Source organism: Sarcophilus harrisii, chromosome 4 (assembly GCF_902635505.1).
Source record: "Sarcophilus harrisii chromosome 4, mSarHar1.11, whole genome shotgun sequence".
In the NCBI taxonomy this organism is placed as follows: domain Eukaryota; kingdom Metazoa; phylum Chordata; class Mammalia; order Dasyuromorphia; family Dasyuridae; genus Sarcophilus; species Sarcophilus harrisii.
The window spans coordinates 410,232,871-410,252,718 of NC_045429.1; the positions used below are offsets into that span (position 1 = coordinate 410,232,871).

The 19,848-nt window shown below is 38.9% G+C and overlaps 1 protein-coding gene across 2 annotated transcripts in view; it reads left to right on the plus strand.

Moving 5' to 3' along the window:
- Positions 1 to 6,770: 6,770 nt before the first annotated feature.
- The window catches only part of FAM102B (family with sequence similarity 102 member B), an 85,248-nt gene continuing 72,170 nt past the window's right edge, over positions 6,771 to 19,848 (plus strand). Inside the window, exon 1 of one of the 2 annotated variants that reach the window (XM_023503432.2) lies at positions 6,771 to 7,415. In XM_023503432.2, the coding sequence (XP_023359200.1) occupies positions 7,267 to 7,415 (149 nt within the window). In that variant the 5' untranslated portion in view covers positions 6,771 to 7,266. The remainder of the gene's footprint in view (positions 7,416 to 19,848) is intronic. The other variant, XM_003769713.4, reaches the window with a different exon arrangement.

Here is a 19,848-nt window from a genome sequence, read left to right on the forward strand (position 1 = left end):
GAACAGGATTTTTTATAGGCATGAAAAGTAACAGATATACCATATAGGGATATGCCATAACTCATTGGGTGGGTCCAGGGAATAACTACCTTCACTTTATAACAATCTATGGGGTCCACAAAACTCCTGAATGGTCAGCTGGAAGATGCTATTAGTTCAAAAGCATAATAAGAAAAGTAGCAAAACATTCTCCCTATAAATATAGGATATATTCTACCAAAAGTACACACAATATTTGTGGTTAAGAATGGACAAACAAACAATATATAGTGAAAAGTACATGTAGAAGGAAAATATGTGACCAGGGGAGTTTATGTAGCAAATAAATAGATTGCTGTGTCATTTGGGGAATATGAGAACATCAAACTCTGTATCCTCACTCAATACCCCTTTACACCTAATAGCAGTTCTACAATGATGTATCCTGGATCTCACCAGAGGGGAAATTCTCCAAACTCTCTAATTGGAGAGTACTTTTCTTCAGCAATCTGAAGTGAGATTGGTCCCTTCTATTTTGTCTTTCAAAGATAAAAAGCTGTTGATAAGAATCATCAAAGGGCAAATTGAAGCTCTTACCTCTTATATCTCACCAATTCTGTTCCATTCCTCTATGATAAAGGAGAGAATTCCAAACCAATGAGCTTGGGGATAGGAGTTACATCAAATATATCTTTTAAATCTTAAAATCTATTCTATCTTCTCTCTTGAGAAAATAGAGAAAAGCATGGAGTGACCAAAGATTTAGGTCACTCTCACTGCTACAGTCCCATAAGCGTTCCTTGGTCCTTTCTTTATATGCAGAGGAGACCCCAATCCAATCCACACATCCTTCCAAGTCAATGTAACTGCTGAGTCTGGACCTAGTCCTCTAAAGCATCTACAATCAAATTGGCCCAAACCCTGGAAGAGGTTTAAGGAACCTCCTTCAGGAAATGTGTGATGGATTATAATGGAGGTCCTATCTCCATTTTAGATTATGCTCAATTAATTCTGTGGCTATTTCCTGCCAGTTCACTAGGTGGTCAGTCAGTAAAATATTTATAAGTATCAGGACAGGCAGGCAGTTAGCTGGCTGAATAGAGGACTGGATCAGAAATCAGGAAGATCTGAGTTCAAATCTAATGTCAGATACTTACTAGTGTGACCTGCTTGTCTTAATCCACTGAAGAAAGAAATGACAAACCACTCCAGTGTCTTTGCCAAGAAAACCCCAGAGATGGAAAATGCCATCCTTATCTAGAGAGAAAACTATGGAGACTGAATATGACTTGATTCATTGTAGTTTCACCTTTTTTTTTTTTTGTTTGTTTGCATTTTCTTTCTCATGGGATTTTCCATTTTAGACTGAGTGCTCTTGCACGACATGACAAATATGGAAATATGTTTTAAAAAATAGGTTATATATACTTTAACATATTTATCATGTATTGGAATACCTGGCATCTGGGGGAGGGGATGGAAAGAAGGAGGGGGACAACCGGAACAAAAGGTTTTGCACTTGTCAATGCTGAAAAATTACCCATACATATATCTTGTAAATAAAAAGCTATAATAAAAAAAATAGGTTATATATTTAACCTATATCTGATTACTTGCTGTCTTGAGGAAGAAGACAGAGGAGGGAGGGAGAAAAAAAACTGAAACACAAAATCTTACAGAAGTGAATGTTGAAAGTGTCTTTACATTATTTGAAAAAATAAAATACTATTGAGAAAAATATATAAAAAAGAAAACTCTATGGACAGCATGGTCCATGGGATTAGAAAGAGTTGAATACAACTGAACACGTGTTCCATACAAAGAAAGACAAAATTAGATTCCTGTCCACAAGGAGTTCACAATCTAATGAAGGAGACAAGACAAACAACTCTGTACAAATGAGCTATATACAGGATAAATTGGAGGTAATCTTGGAGAAAAGGCACTATAATTAGGAAAGTTTCCCTTTAGAAGGTGGGTTTTAAACTGTATCTAGAAGGAAGCCAGGGAAACCAGGAAGTAAAGATGAGGAAGGGGAATATTCCATGCCTAAGAAAAAGCCAGTGAAAATGCCCAGATTCAGAAAATAGAGCATTGTCATAGCAACAGCAGAAACCAGTGCCAATGGATCAAAGAGTAAGGGGCAAGGGGAATAGTTGGATGTAAGAAGCTTAGAAAGGTAGGAAGGGACTAGGTTATGAAGGGCTTTAAATGGCAGAGGATTTTGCATTTGATTCTAGAGGTGAAAGGAAGCTACTGGAATTAATTGGGAGGGGAGAGGGGGAGTGAAGGGAAAAGGGGGTTGGACCCTTGCTTTAGAAAAAATTACTATGGCAGCTGAATACAGGAAAGACTGTAATAATGAAGTCTTTTAATTGGTTTCTGAGCCAGAACTGAGAAGGTATAAAAAAGTTCGAACAGAGAACTAGATCTCTCTGTTCTTGGTGGCTTTTGAGTAAGGGGGAAAAGAAGCCCACTCTCTAGGTCCCCACATCACCTCAAACACATGGTACTTTTGCCTCATCTCTACTATGTTTTTAACTGACCTTAAATGAATAAGTATTATCAATGGAAAATCCAGATGAACTCTGAAAAACTGGAAGAATCATCATTGGTCTAGCAAAAACCACCCCCATGACCATGTTTGCCATAGTTATGGCAGCTGAGACCAGTGAACCACCATAATAGCCCTGAGTCACCTTCTTGACTTGGCCCATGCAGGTATCAACTTGGCAATTGGCCATCCCCTCATCCCCACAATAAATGTGCTATACACAAACTATAAAAAGAATGCTTTGTACCTGCCATTTAAGTTTTATTCCACTCTCACCAGGGACCAAGATAGGGGTTATTTTTAATTTTTTAGAGGGGGGAATGTTTTTTAACAACCACTTTAAGTTTAGTCTGCTTTCTTCAGGTACCAAGAGGTGAAAGAGAAAGTGTGCCTTAGTTCAGGAGTGAGGAAATGTTTTTTATATCATAGAGCTTGCTATATTTTCTAAGTAATTATCTCTTTGTAATAGCTAATTGAGGCTAACTGGTCAACATGATATGAAGAAAGCATCAACTGACAAATGATATAAGTTATAATCTATATTGATCTTGGTAGAAAATATACTGATTGGTTACTTATTATCTATAGACTTAGAAAAATCACACCTAAATTCTCTGGGTTAACCCTAGAATACAGCAGGGAGAGAGAAAGCCTAGCTTAAGGGACCCAACCTGCCAGTGCAAGTGGGAGTTGAAATAATAAACTCCAAAATGTATAAATGAATACATATATACACACTTAAGAATATTTGAAAGTGCCTATCATAGGCTCAGTGAAGATTAGACTCTTTGCAGCTACTTAGTTCTAGCTCCAAGATCAATTAATACTTTCCAATGGACTCCAGTTCATCTCCAAATTTCTCAGTGCTAGACTTCAGTGCTAAGGATAAATAGCACCACCTTTCTGGGTTATTGGGAGTGCATTTTGGGCAAATAAGGGTATGCTAAAGCAACCTATTTGTATGTCACTCACCTCATTTTGTTTTTTGAATTTCCAAGATGTAATTGTTTTTCTAAAGCATAGAGCTAAATGTATGTTTGTACATATATCTATCTATAAGTAGATAGATAGATATAGATAAATATATAAACTGATAGGTCAACCTGATTTTATCAATGAAGATCTTATCTAATAGCATCCCTTGGATAGATTTCAATTCAATCTAATCCAACAAGTATTTTTTTAAAAATCCAGTAAGTGTAAGACACTGTGCTAGGTCCTAGGTCCCAGCCCACAAAGAATTTACATTGTAGTGGGAGAGAAGGGATGGGCAGCTAAATGGCAAAGTGGATAGAGTGCCAAGATTCATTTTTCCGAGTTCAAATCTGGTCTCACATTTATTAGCTACATGGCTCTTGACAGGTCACTTTACCCAGTTTGCCTCAGTTTTCTCATCTGTAAAATGAACTAAAGGAAAAAATGACAACTTCATTCACCCCAAATAGGATCATGAAAAGTCAGACATGACTGAAAACAGCCGCACAAAGGAAAGGAGCAATAATTTACATCTTGTAAACAGAGAAGTACCTATACTCCAAAGAGGGAGTGAGAAGTCTCTCCTATTAAAGGTCTATATCTCTAGGTTCTTATTGACCAGATTCAATCTTGAGATTGCCAGACTGCTAGAGAGGGGATTAAATTTTTCCTGCATTCTCTGCCTCATTCTGCCTCTATTCACAACCCAAAGGAAGATCTCTTTTAAAGTTAGATTTACTATTACTGTTCTGTAAGAAATGACCAACAGAATGATTTCAGAAAGGCCTGGAGAGACTTACAAGAACTGATGCTGAGTGAAATGAGCAGGACCAGGAGATCATTATATACTTCAACAACAATACTATATGATGACCAGTTCTGATGGATCAGGCCATCCTCAGCAACGAGATCAACCAAATCATTTCTAATGGAGCAGTAATGAACTGAACCAGCTACGCCCAGAGAAAGAACTCTGGGAGATGACTAAAAACCATTACATTGAATTCCCAATCCCTATATTTATGCCCACATGCATTTTTGATTTCCTTCACACGCTAATTGTACAATGTTTCAGAGTCTGATTCTTTTTGTACAGCAAAATAACGTTTTGGTCATGTATACTTATTGTGTATCTAAGTTATATTTTAACGTACTTAACATCTACTGGTCATCCTGCCATCTGGGGGAGGGGGTGGGGGGGTAAGAGGTGAAAAATTGGAACAAGAGGTTTGGCAATTGTTAATGCTGTAAAGTTACCCATGCATATAACCTGTAAATAAAAGGCTATTAAATAAATAAAAGAAAAGAAATAAAGTTAGATTTACTTTAAATCTAAAGACTTCCTGAGAGATATTAACAAATTCCTTCTAGAAAAGTATTCGCAGTATAAAATAAATCAGTTATAAAATAACTACTTACTTTGGCTCCGGTTCCTATTCTGGTTCACATGGATACCACCTTTCTGGCCCAGGCAGGTAGCCTCCTTCCCTTCCCATCTTCCCCCTTTATGTTTTATCTTCCATTAGAAAGTTAAATTCCTGGAGGGCAATGACTCACCACTACTTAGCACAGTGCCTGGCTTAATAAAAGTCAATGCTTAATAAATGCTATGTAATATTAATTTCACCCATGATGTAATGAATGCTTTAAATCCCAATACTCAAAAGCACAGATGGACAAACTTCAGTTTCAGTTACCCACAAGGAAACGGTGAAATTGATTAGGTATTTTAGTTTCACCTCAGCAATGTCACAGGAGCTATCAAATTCCCCAAAGCTGGTGACTCTAGAGCTAGGCTGACATCTTTCCAGCCTTGGCACAGCACCCTGGAGGCTGCCCTCCACAATGCCAGGTAGGTGCATGAGCTCGCGTGGCAAGGGGAAGAATCACAGTCAAATAGCAAACAGTAGCTTCTCAAAGCAGAAGCTGAAAATTCAAAATAAACGCTAGTTTAATCCCCAACACTATCAGCCCCATAAAGATAACCATAATCCTTCCTAAAACAAGCATCGTTTAATATTTAGAACAGAGATATGATGATCAAAATAATTTTAGGGATTGTGGTACAAAGGATGGAATATTCTCAAAAAATCTTGAAAATATCTTTGCCTTTCAAAATGTAACTTTAGGGAGCATTTATTTCTCATCATGTGGTAAAGTCCGATTTAAGAGGACACGCCACCACACGCCCCCATCATCTTAGAGTTCTCTTCTGTCTGTTTTGTATTTGAAGGCTAGGGCCCACAGCTTAGTTAGGCAATGTGGTGGAGGGCAGAGAGGTTCAGAGGTCTGCCTTCCACTCTTGCTGCTGTCCTTCACTAGCCCTATGTGTCTTTGGGCAAGTCTGAAAACGAAAAGATCTGTAAAACTGAGACCAGGCCAGACAGCCCTAAGAGTTGCTCCTAGCTCATCCTCTGTCTCTCCCTCCCTCCTTCCCTGTCCCTGTCTCTCTCTGCCCATCTCTGTGTCTGTCTCCCTCCTTCTCTCTCTCTCCCTCCCTGGGTGTCTTTCCCTCCCTCCCTTCCTCTGTTTCTCTCCCTCCTTTCTGGGTTTCTCTCCCTCTTTCCCTCCCTTTTTGTTTCTCTTTCCTTTGTCTCTTTCGTCTCTCTCCTCTCGTCTCCTCTTTTTCTGCCTTTGTCTCTCTCCCCAGTCTTTCTTTCCTGTCAGTCTCTCTTCCATCTCTCCCGAACTCTCTCCCCTGTGTCTCCAGTCTCTCTCCCGTCTCCTTGTCTCTCCAGTCTCTGTCTCTGTCTCTGTCTCTCTCTGTCTCTGTCTCTCTCTGTCTCTCCAGTCTCTGTCTCTCTGTCTCTCTTTGTCTCTCTCTGTCTCTGTCTCTCTCTGTCTCTCCAGTCTCTGTCTCTGTCTCTGTCTCTCTCTGTCTCTCCAGTCTCTGTCTCTGTCTCTCGCTCGCTCGCTCCCTCGCTTGTGACTCCTTCCCAAGGCAAGGGCGCTCCCCGGAGCGGATGAGCCAGGGAGAGGGTGGGGACCGGGAGCAGCACGAACAGAAAATGAAAAGACAAAGACAAAAAGGAAGTGGTTAGAAGGGAAGCTCTTTTTTGGTTCCTCCAGCCCTTTTTTTTTTTTTTTTTTTCTTTCGGCCTATTTTAACTAGAAGACAGTCCCCCCACGCGCCGCACAGCAGCTACGGGAGGTTATTTTCCCAGTCTCCGCGTCCGCTTGCGTCCAATTCCTCTCTCCCCGCCCCCTCGCCAGGCCCCGCCCCTCCCGCCCCGCCCCCGCGGCGACTCCCGCTGCGGCCGCTGGGGGGCGCTGCCCTGGCCCCGCGAGAGGCGGCGGTGGCGGCGGCGGCGGCGGCGGCCGAGGAGCTGCACCGGCCTCGCTGCCCGCCCGCCTCTCTCGTTCCTGCCCCGGGCGGAGCGGCCGCGACGGTTATCGGCGCTCGGACCGAGAGTCCGCCCGCACGCACCGACCGGGCGGCCGTGGCCGCGCCGCGGGAGCCCCCGGTGCCAGCGCGGCCGCTCTCGGCCGGAGCCCCGGGGCCAGGCGGAGCCCCCTCTGTGGGCGGGCGCCTCCCCGGGGCCGGCCCGCCCCGGGCGCCGCCGCAGCTGCTGCGGCCGGGGAAGCGGAGGCGAGAGGCGGCCGCCGCGGCCGCTCTTCCTCCGGCCCCGCTCCGGGCTCGGGGAGCCGGCGACCATGGGTCAGGGCTGAGAGGAGGATCCGGGGCGCTGAGGGGGCGCCCGGGCCGCCCCTGGCGCGCCCCCGCCTCCCCGCCGACACCTAGCCCGGCTCCGCGGCGAATGGCTTTCATGATGATGAAGAAGAAGAAGTTCAAGTTTAAGGTGGACTTCGAGCTGGAGGAGCTCTCCTCGGTGCCCTTTGTCAACGGGATCCTCTTCTGCAAGATGCGGCTGCTGGACGGAGGCAGCTTCAGCGCCGAGTCCTCCAGGTGAGCCATCGCTCCCTCCCTCGGTCCGTCCGTCTGTCCTTCCCTCCCTCCCTGCTCTTCCCCTTCCTACTTTTCTTCTTTCCCTTCTTCCCTCCCTACTGCCTCCCTACCTGCTCTTCCCCCTCCCTTCTTTCCCTTCTCTCCCTCCATACGTCTTCCCTGCCTCCCTACCTGTTCTCCTTCCTTTCCTTTTTTCATCTTTCCCTTCTTCCCGCCCTTATTACGTCTTCCCTCCCCTACTGCCTTCCTCTCCCTCCTTTTCTGCGTTCCCTTCTTTCCTCCCTTTCTCCCTGTTGCCTCTTTACCTTCCTACTTCCTTCTTCCCTCCCTCCTTCCTTCCTCTCTCCCTACTGCGTCCCAACTGCTCTTCCCTTTCTCTCCTTCCTTCCCTCCTCTCCCTTCCTTCTCTGCTAGCTTTCCTTTCCTTCTTTCCCTTCCTTTTTTCCCCCTTCCCTTCCTCACATTCTTTCTTTTCCTTTCTTTCCTATCCTTTTTCCTTTTTTCCCTAATGCCTCTGGTTCCTTTCCACCCTTCTTTGCTCTTTCTCCTGCTTTCTCTCTCTCCTTCCTTCCTCTCTTTGAAAAGCTGTTTTTATAAACACTCATTTTGCTCCTTTTGCAGCTACTAAGAATGCTGATTGATGCCTTTCTCTTTTTCTTGCTCCTCACCCCAGAGAGTTGTTTGATAGGGAATCCCATTTTCCGTTCCTGTGGAGTGAAAAGATCAAGTGTTCCTGGAATCAGGAAGACCTGAGTTCAAATTCAGCCTCAGACACTTGTGGTATGGCTGGGCAAGTCACAACCTCTGTTAGCCTCAGTTTCCTGTAAAATGGGGATAATAACACCTACCTCACATGAGATACTTGTTAAAACACCATACTTAGCACAGTGCCTGGCACATAATAGGCACTATTTAAATGTTTATTCCCTTCTTGCTTTCCTTTTACCACTTCTGTCAGAAAGCCCTCAGCAACAGATACTCCTCTTTCCCTGGAGACCAGCTTGACATGAGTCAGTCATCAATTTACCCAAGACCAGAGTGTATGGCATATTATGAGTTATATTTTTAAGGCTAAGCATGGTCCCAGCTTTCAGGGTACTTGTAATGTTATTTCCTGTTTGCTCTGCTTAAAGTCTCTGCCTCAGAATCTAAAGGCTTGTGCCCACAGGTTATTAGACTTGAGAGGACCAAGCATTGGTGGTCATTACTATTGTGGGGTTTTGTGTTGTTTGTTTGCTTTGGATGGTGTTGTGAATTTGTGGGTTCAGGAACTGAGAATCCAGTCTTAGTTCCAGTCAGATATCCTCCCAGAAATGGCAACAATTTTTATTGCATTCTTTTATCTTAGAGCTACTTTTTAAATTATTCACTAATACTGATTAACTTTAAAAGGCCTTGAAAGGTTTAATAATGGAACTCTGCGAGTCCTTAGTTCTTTCCAGTTCTGAATTTTCTATCTTTATACTTGTTGCACAATTAGCTTAATTCTAGTGTGTGCCCTTAGAGAATGAAGCATTATTGTTTGGTAGTAGGGTGGGGTGAAGCAATATGCTTTAAAAGTCTGGAGAATGTCCAGCCTTGGAAGAAATGGAGAAGCACTCTAGTTGACAAGTTTGCCTGAGTGAAGTTCCTTTATTAGAAAGTAGTAGCTTTAAACTAAAATAATATACTGAATAATGACTTGAGTTTGGGGAGAGGAATTAGTAACAATTGTTGATTTTTCTTCAAACACTGGCCATGGCCTTAAGTGTTTATTCCAAAAAGATTTAGTTTGTCTTTACTCATCATAGGAATATACAATAGTGAAAGGCACCATGGGAAAGTGGATAGAATGCTGAATTTGAAGCTAGAAAGACCTGGATTCAGGTCTACTGGTTGTGTGACTGGCATAAGTCAGTTAACCTCAGTACCCTAACTAAGGTAGAGATGTTATACATGTCTATACTTTCCTGGTAGCTCCATTCTTCTGGGACTCAAGTGCTTCCTCTCTCTTCCAGCCTTGGAAATCAAGCCATCCTGAGTTGGGGTGCCTACTAATGACTAAATCTTGAAAGTATTTGGCACAATGTTTGTTCCTGATTATTGATGGTCACTATCTGTGTGATCTTGGGCAAATCACACATCTACATTTTGGTAAGGGAGTGAATCCCTTCCAGTTCTAGACTTATTATTATTTATGATTTTACTCCTCTTCCCACACTTCCCATTTTCCTCATGTGTCCTGCTTTTCACTTCTCTGCCATCAGAGGTCAGTTAATTTTAAGCATGGACAATCTTCTTTTCATAGATGAAGATGTATCTTCTTTGTTTAGTAGAAAGAGCTCTGGATTGGGACCAGAATTTAGGTTTATCAGATGTTACCCATGTGACCTTGTGTGAGTCTCCTACCTATTCCAGCTCGTAGTTTCCATATTTGCAAAAATAGACTATTAGATCACTGAAGTATCTATTAACTCTAAACTCTATTAACCAATAGTCTCCTCCTTTCTTCTAATTTTTGCAAAGTTAATTTTGGAAAATCTCTAATTATGGGGCAGCTAGGTGGTGCAGTGTAGATGGAGCACCAGCCCAGAAGTCAAGAGTACCTGATTCAAATCTGGCCTTAACACTTCCTAGCTATTTCCCATTTCAGAATTATTATAGGACAAATTCTAATTAAACCTGGTTTTCTCAAAAAAAAAAAAAAAGTATTTGAGATAAATTAAGGAAACTTAACTTAAACATTCAATGTTATTTTCTCATTAATGTTGAAACAATCACTTTTTCTATGGATTTTCATTGCTAATTTAGAGTATGTAATTTTTGTTATAGATTAAATAGGATTTAAATTGGGCCAATTCTAGAATCCAATTGTCAATTATTTCTATGTGTAAATGCTTTCCAAATAACCAACTTATAAATGAAATTTTGAACATAAGTTTTGTACAATTTCAGTAATCAATATCTATCATTTTTGCACTTATGACATTATTTTCTAGAAAATATTGCAAACTGGATAACAATTGGAAATTATCAATAAAATCAACAGGCTTTTATTCAAAGTACTATTTTCCAATGCTAAGCACTAGAGATGCAAATAAAAGCAAAACCAATTCCTGCCCTCTTGGAGCCTGCCTTCTAATCCTATAGACAGCATTTACATAAATTGGTATATTTACATTAATTGGTACATTACTAGATGCATTCTGAGCAGCTAAAGGGGTAAAAGAAGACTGTACAGGAGGTGGCTCTTGAGATATATCTTCAAAAAACCAAAGATTCAAGGATCCAGAAGTTGGGGAAGAGGAGAATATGGGGGCCAGCTGGTGCAAAGGCACGGAAGCGGGAGAAGTATTGTGAGGAAGGAATAGGAAGGAGGCTGGTCTGGCTGTACTAATGTAGTCCTAATAGAAGAGAGTCTTATTAAAAGATCAGAAAGACAGGAAGGACCAGGCTGTGGAGGGATTTAAATGACCAACAAAAGAGTTTCTATTTGATCTAGAGGTAAAACAAAGTCTTGCTTAGAGTTTATTTCTTGGAAGGGTGACATGGAAAATTCACTTTGGCAACTGAGTGGAGGATGGATCAGATTGATAAAGTCCCCATCAGAAAATGATTGCAGTAGCCAGGTCAGAGGTGATAATGGCCTGAAACAGGGGGTGGCTGTGTGAGGAAAGAGAAAGATAAATTCAAGAGATGTTGCAAAAAAAAAGAAAAAAATTAAAATATTTGGCAACTGAGAGGACACATGAGATGAGCTAGAGTGAAGACTTGAGGATGACAAAAATGTTGTAACTGGGGTGAATAGAAAAATAGTGGTGTCCTCCATAGGAATAGATAGGGTTAGAAGAAGTATGGATTTTGGGGAAAAGATAATGAATTCTATTTTAGAGTTTGAGATCCCTTGGGGACATCTGCTTTTATTGACAGAACGATAAAATACTTATTAAGCACTTATAGTGTGTCAAGCACTTACAGTGTGCCGGGCACTGTGCTAAGTGCTCAGGATATAAATACCAGCAAACAAAATAGTTCCTACTCTCAGGAACTTGCTAGAAAAGAGGGATGATTGAGGAGAAGAGCCAAAAACAGATATTGGAAGGGAGCCCAGCCAAAGCATTCTAGCTTAGGAGCATGTTGAAAGTATTTTAGAAAGATGCCTTTAGAGGATGACCCTCTCTAAGATAAGGCCAAAAGTCCACCTCCCAGAACTGAGGGGGAAGGAGTTGGGATAAGGTGGATTTCAAGTTTCTGATGGGATGTAGAGTTGAGCCTGTTGCCCTTGTGGAAGCTTAGGAAGAGATAAATAGACATAAACGTCTGCATAGACAAATAGTGATCTGCCTGGAAGTGATAATTGTGCCTATGGGATGAGAGAATCACCAGCTAGAGAATTTAGCTGGAAAACTGAAGAGGGCCTAGGGTATTGGGGAAACAGTTTATGGGAATAATGTAGGTTGTTTAGCAAATGAAACTGAGAGGAGAACCAGCCAAAAGCAGTATGAGGAAAGCCCAGGGAGGGAAAAGTACCTAGTAAGAGGTGGTAACAGTAATGTGGTATTGTGGTAAAGTCAAGAAGGATAAACATTGAGAAAAGCCCATTAAATTTGGCAGTTTAAGAAATTATTAGTAACTTTGGGAAAGGCAGATTCATTTGAGTAAAGAGGTCAGAAGGCAGATTGTAGTGGGTTTAAAAGAAAGTGAGAGGAAAGGAAGTTACGAAAGGCCCTGGAGTACAAATTACTTTTTCAAGGTGTTAGCTGAGAAGGAAAGGAGAGATACAGAATGGTAGCTAGCAGGCATGGTAGTAGTATGTACAGAGGATTTAATAAGGATGGCCATGTTTAAGCAGCAAGAAAGGAAAGAGGAGATAGAGAATAGGGATAACAATGGTAGGGACAGTCTGCTGGAGAAAATAAAAAGTAGGATCAGAGATACATGTAGAGGGTCAATCTTAACAAGGAGAAGGGCTACCTCGTAATTAGAGACGAAAGGAAAAGACAGTGGGAGATTTTGTCAGTGGAATATTAGATGAGGAGAAGAAAAGAGGGCCCTCTTAGGAAATGTCCTCAGTTTTTTGGTGAAGTTATGGAGTGGCATGCAAATCAGCAAGATGTAGTTTCCTATTTGTGGAAATGACACAATAATTATAAAATAAGCCTCAGTTTCCTCATTAGTAAAATTGTAATACTTCCTATCTTACAATGATGTGGTAAGGAAATAGTTTACAAACTTTACAATGTTATGTATATGAATAGTAATTATCTCTCCCTGTAGTGCATCATAGAATTCATAGTTCTGTCCATCCATCTATGACCTGGAACCCTGGTTTAAGAGCTGACATGGCTTCTTTGGAGTGGATGACAGGTGAATAGGACAGAGCTGAAAGTTGTCTAAGGATGTTGGAGATGGGGAGTAAGTTGGAAAGGGTGAGATTCTCTCTGAATCACTTGTCCTTATATCTTTTAAGCATTCCCTCCCTTTGTCTCTACCTGATTGAAATACAAATAATCCAAAGAACAGTTCTCAATGCCTTCTCTTCACTGTGGTCACAGTTTGAAGATTGTCAAATCCCTCATATTCAATTTTATTTATAAACTTCTTTATATGTACATTATATCCTCTCTTCTATAAGGCTACATAAAGAGCTACATAAGGCTACATAAGAACATTTATAATGCCTTCCACCATAGTCATGTTATAGATCAGATTGGATTTGTGGATTTTGCCACCATGAAGATGGGCATGGCTTAAAGAGTGTTTGTTGCTTACCAATTTCACTATCCATAGTTCTCCCTCACCTAGAAAGTAAAAATTCTCCCCTTCCTTCAAGTCACACTCTTAGAATAGAAAAAAAGTAAGAGCAGAATTGACAAGGAATGAACCATAGTGAACTGGTTTGGGTATGTGGAAGTGGGGAGAGAGAGTCTGTAATTGTAGATTTGAGTCTTGTGAATATTTGACTAGATCATTAAGTTCATTTCTAGGGGAACTTTCTAGATTAGAATTACCATACAAATAATTCTTTGATCCATGTAAGGCATCTTAGGTCCCGCTAATTGATTTCAAAGGGATGTTTTTTCTCATAGGAAGATAAGATATTCTCAAATATCATTAAATATATTTTACACATTAAATATAAATATTTTAATTATTTTTAATTTAATATGATTAAAGCTTTCATATGAAAAATAAAGACAAAGGAATTTGTGGGTTTGGGTTTAATTTTGTTTTTTACTAGACTTATGACTTCATTGTTTTAAAGGACTTCAAGTAAGGAAACTCCTTCCAATGCAGATCAACAACCATACTATAACTTAAGGCCTAAAGAACTGCTTGGCTTAATCGAGAGGGTACTGTTTACTCCCTCCTCCTAACCATGCTGCCTTTTACAATATCTCCTGAATTCAGAAAAAGAAAGCTCTAATGAATTCATTTTTTCCATGTTGGGAACATGCACTTGAAAAACAGAATATGAGGAGTGAATGAAGAGGTGGTCTTGAAGACAGGGAATACCAGAGCTCAATCTGCCTCCAGCAGTTGTTGGCTCTGTGGCTCAGGGCAAGTCACATAACCACCCATTCATTGCTCTAGAATTTGAACCAGAGCATCAGACCTAAATAGAAAAGAGGGCCATTGAACCTTACATAAGGATCCCAGGGGGCATATGAACATTTTCTCCATCACTTTAAGCTTGTTGTTGTGGTTGTTTGTCCTTTGTTCTTGAAGACCATCTTGACATCAGGGAGCTGAGGCCATGACTTGCAAGTGAATTGGATTTAAGTGAGGGTCACCAGCCTCACTTTTCTCTCCGGAGTCATCTCAGTCCCTTGGCAAGATTTAGATCAAGGTGACTGAGATGATTCATACTGTGGGAGACCTTGACCTTTTTTTTTTTTTTTTTTTTTTTTTGACCTTGGTCTTTTTAAGCTAAGGTCTTCAATATGTCTCGGTTTGACCAAGGTTGCACCCATTCAGTGATTAAGGCTAGATAGCAATTGAGACTGTAAATCAAGCTCTGATTTGTAGTGCTTCAAAATTCTAGGTACTCAAACTGAAGAAATGAATTTAGTGTCAGGGGGTACACTCATAAATATTTATCAGTTATTCTAGCTATCTGTATCTACATATCCCTTCTCCTTTTCTTTGTATAGAGATCTGATTGGAGAAAAATTTAGTGAGAGCATTTGTGATTATTTGTTGAAGAAAGTTTAATATGTGAAAAATTCCAGTTATTTTCAGTATTTCTAGTTTGAGGTTTTGGTGTTTCAAGAGTTGAGGAAAAGGAAAAGGGGAGAGGGAAGGGGAAGTGGGGAGGTTGATCTATTTAGTTGCTAATGGCTAAAATACAGTACTTTATAGCTTTCACATGCAGCTCTGATTAAGAGCATGTGAGTTCTGGGAGTGCCCAGGAAGCTAATGTGCACATATGTTTATTGGATCTTTTACTTTGTAAACAAGCTGTGAGTTCTTTCTTTTCCCTTTAGTGTTTTTGTTTTAAGGTTTTCACTCATGAAATAGTAAATGTTTTTAAAATTGTCTTGTAAGAGATGAACTGTAGTAAATAGCAAATAGTAAATCAGCAAGTCTATAGCAGATACCATCTGTTCATGCTACCACTGTACTTTATGATCATCCAAGAAATTACAAATCCACAGTTTATACTATCTTCTTTTAGTATAACAATAAAAATGGCACTTTCTTAGATGCTACTCTGTGATAAGTGGTTCAAATAAAATTATGTAAAGGGTCAGTTTGTTTCACAGTAGTGATCTCTTTAGATTGCCCAGATCCATTATATGTAAAGCATATTCACAGAATATGGTGGACATATTAACACATAAAATAATGTGTACACATATGTCACATTAAATAATGAAATAGATGAATAGATCAACTTCATTTATTAATGATCACTTTTTTTGTTGTTTTTTACTTTACCGAGTTATTTAATGAAAAAGGCACTGAATAGTCACTTTGGTGGCCTTCAGGACTATTTGCCCAGATTGGAAAGCACTGTCTTAGAGATTATGTAGTTCAATCTCTCTTTTATTCCTTTTATCCCAGTCATTTATGAAGGTAAATTTCCTCTCCATCACCAAATGAGCCCATGAAACAAAGAACACAATAAGTAAAACCTAATGATTGCAACAGTATATGTCACATCTGTCCCCTCCACCCTTCTACTGAAAAAAAAGAGACCTTTATCTTTACCTCTTTTCTATAACTAAGCTATTAAACCAATCCTCTCATTTTACAGATGTGGAACTGAGGCATAGAAACATTAAATATTTGATTGCACAATTAGTGTCTTAGGCAAGATTTGAACCCAGTCTTCATGACTTCAAATCTAGTACCATGTCTACTATACTGTGGTCTCTCTTTAGATTACTTCACACTCAGTTTGATTTAGTGTTCATTGTCATTACCATTTTATATGTTATTTTAATTTTTACCTCCAGCTACATCATCATGGGTCTTCTTTCTTTAAATTCCTCAAATTCATCATTTCTTGCAAGTCAATATTTCGTGACATTCTCTTAACCACAGTGTGTTCAAGCATTCCAAAATCAATGGGCATAGACTTTGTTTTCAGAGTTGGTTTGGTTTTTTTTGTTGTTGTTACTATTAAGAAAGTGTAGCTGTGAATACTTTGGTATATATAGGATAGTTCTTTCAGACATTAAGTAAGCATTATTCAAAGTACCAGTAGAGATGCTAAGAATCTGAGAGTCTGGATGTAGGTACACTTTCATTCCTACCTTTACTATTTATTCTGATACTTTGAATGGGCCTCCTCATCTGCTAGGTATTTTTTTCTTAATTGTAAAATGAATAGATTGAACAAGATGAATTTTTGGTTTTTCTGAGACTGTATCCTCCAGCTCTCTCAGGCTGTAAGTGTCTGTCTACACAGGGTAAATCCCAGTTCTGATGGACACAGAAGAAATTTCTGGACGAGGTATCCAAAGCAGCATTTAATAATTAAATGTCTCCTTAGTTACACATCACTTGAATTTAACAGGAATTAGAAAGAGATGCTAAAACATAGTGAAGCACACTTTGTACTATTTTAAAATAAAACTTTAAATAATTCCTCAAATAGAATTTTGAAGTAGCAGAGTCCTAAAGTTCAGGGTGAAACATTCATTCAAGTCAAATTCTGCCATTTGCTACCTATATGACCATAGGTAAGTTTATTACCCTCTCAGGGCCTCAAATTTCTGATCCATAAAACAAGAAGTGTGGACTAGACCCCCTAATATTCACTCCATTTCTAAATCCCAACTCTCATAAAAGACTTGGGGGAATGAGGCTCATGCCGCAGTTCTGCCACTTACTAACTATAGGATCTTAGGCATATCTCTTTATCTGTCTAAACCTTAGTTTCACTGCCTTCTGGCATTGTAAGGCAGAAGTGAAGTAAGGTATAAGTAAATGCTTTGCAAACCATAAAGCCCTATGATAAATATATGCTATTCTTATGGTGACAATCTCCACCCACGCCCTCCTAGGCTTCTTTCCATAGACTTACTTACTCCAGTTTGTCAATATCCCCATGAAAATATGGCATTAAGAAATGGATGTGACATACTAGATATAGTCTGACTAGAACAGAGCCTGCATTTTATTTGTTTATTAAAGCTTTATAAATATAAAACTAAAGAAATATAATTGTGAACTTTAACAGCATATTCTTTACAAAGAGCAAAGAAAGGACATTTCCCTTTGTAAAGTAAAACAAAAAAAGATGTGAAATTAAAAGTCTTTGTTACATACAATTTACTTTTTTTTCTAGTATAATAAATTCAGTGTGTCACCTTTTTCAAACTTTTGCTTCTTTGTATTCTACTGATCTTTATTCTGTTCTCTTTTCATGCATTTTTAAAAATGCTTCAATAACTTTTTTTTCCATTTCTTCTTCTAGGCAAATACTATTGTTAGTTCCTCTGTCCTTCCTGTAAAAAAAAAAAAAAAAAAAAAGCCCAGTCCTTGTAACAAATAAGCATAATCAAGCAGACAAATCCATATATTTGCCATGTCCAGAAATATGTGTCCCTGCACCATGAATTCAGCATCCCTCTGTCATATTTAATTATCAGTCCTCTGGAATTATGGTTCATTATTGATCAGAGTTCTTTTAAGTCTTTCACAGTTGTTTTTCTCTATAATGTTGTATTTATTGTATAAATTTCTCACCTAGTTCTACTCACCTCGCTTACAAGTCTTCCTAGTTTCAGTTGAAACTGTCCTTTTGTTGTAAAATTCCATTCAGGTATCATGATTTTTTTCAACTATTCTCTATTTCCTTTTTTTTATGTGCTACAATAGAAATAGCTATTAGAAATACTTTTGTTCATATGGGTCTTTTTTTTTCAACTTCATGTTATAGATTGAGTAGTAATATAGGTGGAACAAAGAGTGTGCATAGTTTCGTGATTTTGCAGCCATAGTTCCAAATTGTTTTCCAGAATTGTTGCACTAATTAACCAATAATACTGTGCTTGGCTTCATAGTGGTAGCTTTTTCAATAAGTAGTTTTTTTTCTCCTTTGTAATCTTTTCCCATAAGATGGGACTCCGAGTTGCTTTATTTGCATTTCTTTAATGGGTAGATTTGGAGTAATGTGGCTATTGATAGCTTGGACATTTTCTTCGAAATTTAGCTGTTCATAACCTTTTGATTATTATTTTTTAAGGTAACAGTTAACTCTTATAAGACTTTTCTTTGGATAGGAAATAGGTCTTAGGTTTCTTTCTTTCTGTGACTTAAGAAGGCAGATCCTATCTGATTTATGTCCTTATGTTTTTCATATTATTTGCTGAAAGTTAAATGCATTCTTTTTCTATCTTTAAATCTATTATATAGCTTTGGGGAAATGCTCAACATTTTCCTTTTTTTGAATGCTGCTTTTAAGCAATGTAGCTTAAAAAGTGGCCTATATCCAAGAGTTATTTGGTCTTAATGAAAAGGACAATATACCTGAAATGTTGATTTTTTTTTGTCTTTATCATGTTAATTTAATTTCATTTGACTGAAGCATTATTGGGACAACTTCTAACTAAAATTTCCTAACTCATCAAAGGCAATCTATTGTAGAGTGAACTAGTGGATTCTGTAGCAATATGAAAAGATTTTTTTTTAATGTTTTACTTTTACTTTTAATAGGCAAACTCAGCCTTAGTCAGAATATGGTTTTCTCCCCTTCCCTCCCACATCTCTTAGTCCCATGTTTTTACCTCCAAATTTCTCTCCCAGCCAGGGATCTGAAATTTCTATCATGAATTATTACTTTGGGTTTAAGTCATTGCCTCTGAAAGACACTCTTAAAATACTAACTTGAGCCCTCATGATAGCTTCTGATTATTGTCTCTGCTCTCTATTGTCTCTGATTCAGGATGATAGGACCAAGAAAGAAAAAGAGATGAAAAATAAGTCTTAGTAGGACCTTGGGAAAGATCAAGATGAAATTTATTCTAGAATTTGTTTATATACACACTGACCTCTGAGATCATATTAGTCCCTAGTTGTTTAATTAAAATAATTGGTAATTTTGTCCAATAAGATCATTGGAATTCTACATATATAGAAATAGCCACTCTTTAATAAAGAAATAATGCCCAATTTCATTCTAGTTAGAAGTATTTTAAAAGTGATCGCTTCTAGTAGGATTATCTTATTAGAGGATGTCTTCCATAAATAAGTTCCCCAAGAAAAGTTTCAGGATGTCTGTAAGAGGCTTGCTGCATGTGAAGTATTGTTTCTATGTACGATTCTGGAGAGCAGAGACTTTTTTGCTTTTGTATTTGTTGTATCTTTCATACTTTAAGGAATAATTGTTTCTTTCAAATGATTTTTAAAATATTTTTTAAAAAGTAAATAAAAGCTAGATCCTGAAACAGAGTTATTTGGTTTTTTTTTTTTAATGAAAAAAAATTTAAATGCCTCTTGAGAAGTGTCATCATATTAAGTAGAGGAGTAACTGTACTTTCGAAGCAAAGTCAGATGGATCAGACGTCTTGGGGAGAAAGTCATGAGAATTCTCACCCATAGTATATCTCTGTAGTTAGTTTCTCCTCTTGTCTGTTTTGACCAAGAGGAACTAAATGACAAGAAAAGGGAACCACAAGGAAACAAAATACTTTTTTCTTTTGCAAATAAAAATGTTTAGGTCCCAATGGTTAATAGACAATCACAGATTTAGTTCTCTAGTAGGGCAGTCAGAGCTAGCAAAGCATTAATACATTAGAAGGAAGTAGCATTCTCACCTGCTGGCTCCTATTTTACTGCCTACAGACACAACCAAGTCTTTTCAGGGTTGAAAAACCCTGGCTAGATTGCTTTGCCCTTCTAATTGTCTTCTCATATTTCTCCTCTGATTTTTCAACATAGACTCTAAGAGAAAACTGTCTACATGTGGTCCCTCCACTTCTCTCTCTCCATTTAACCCTCT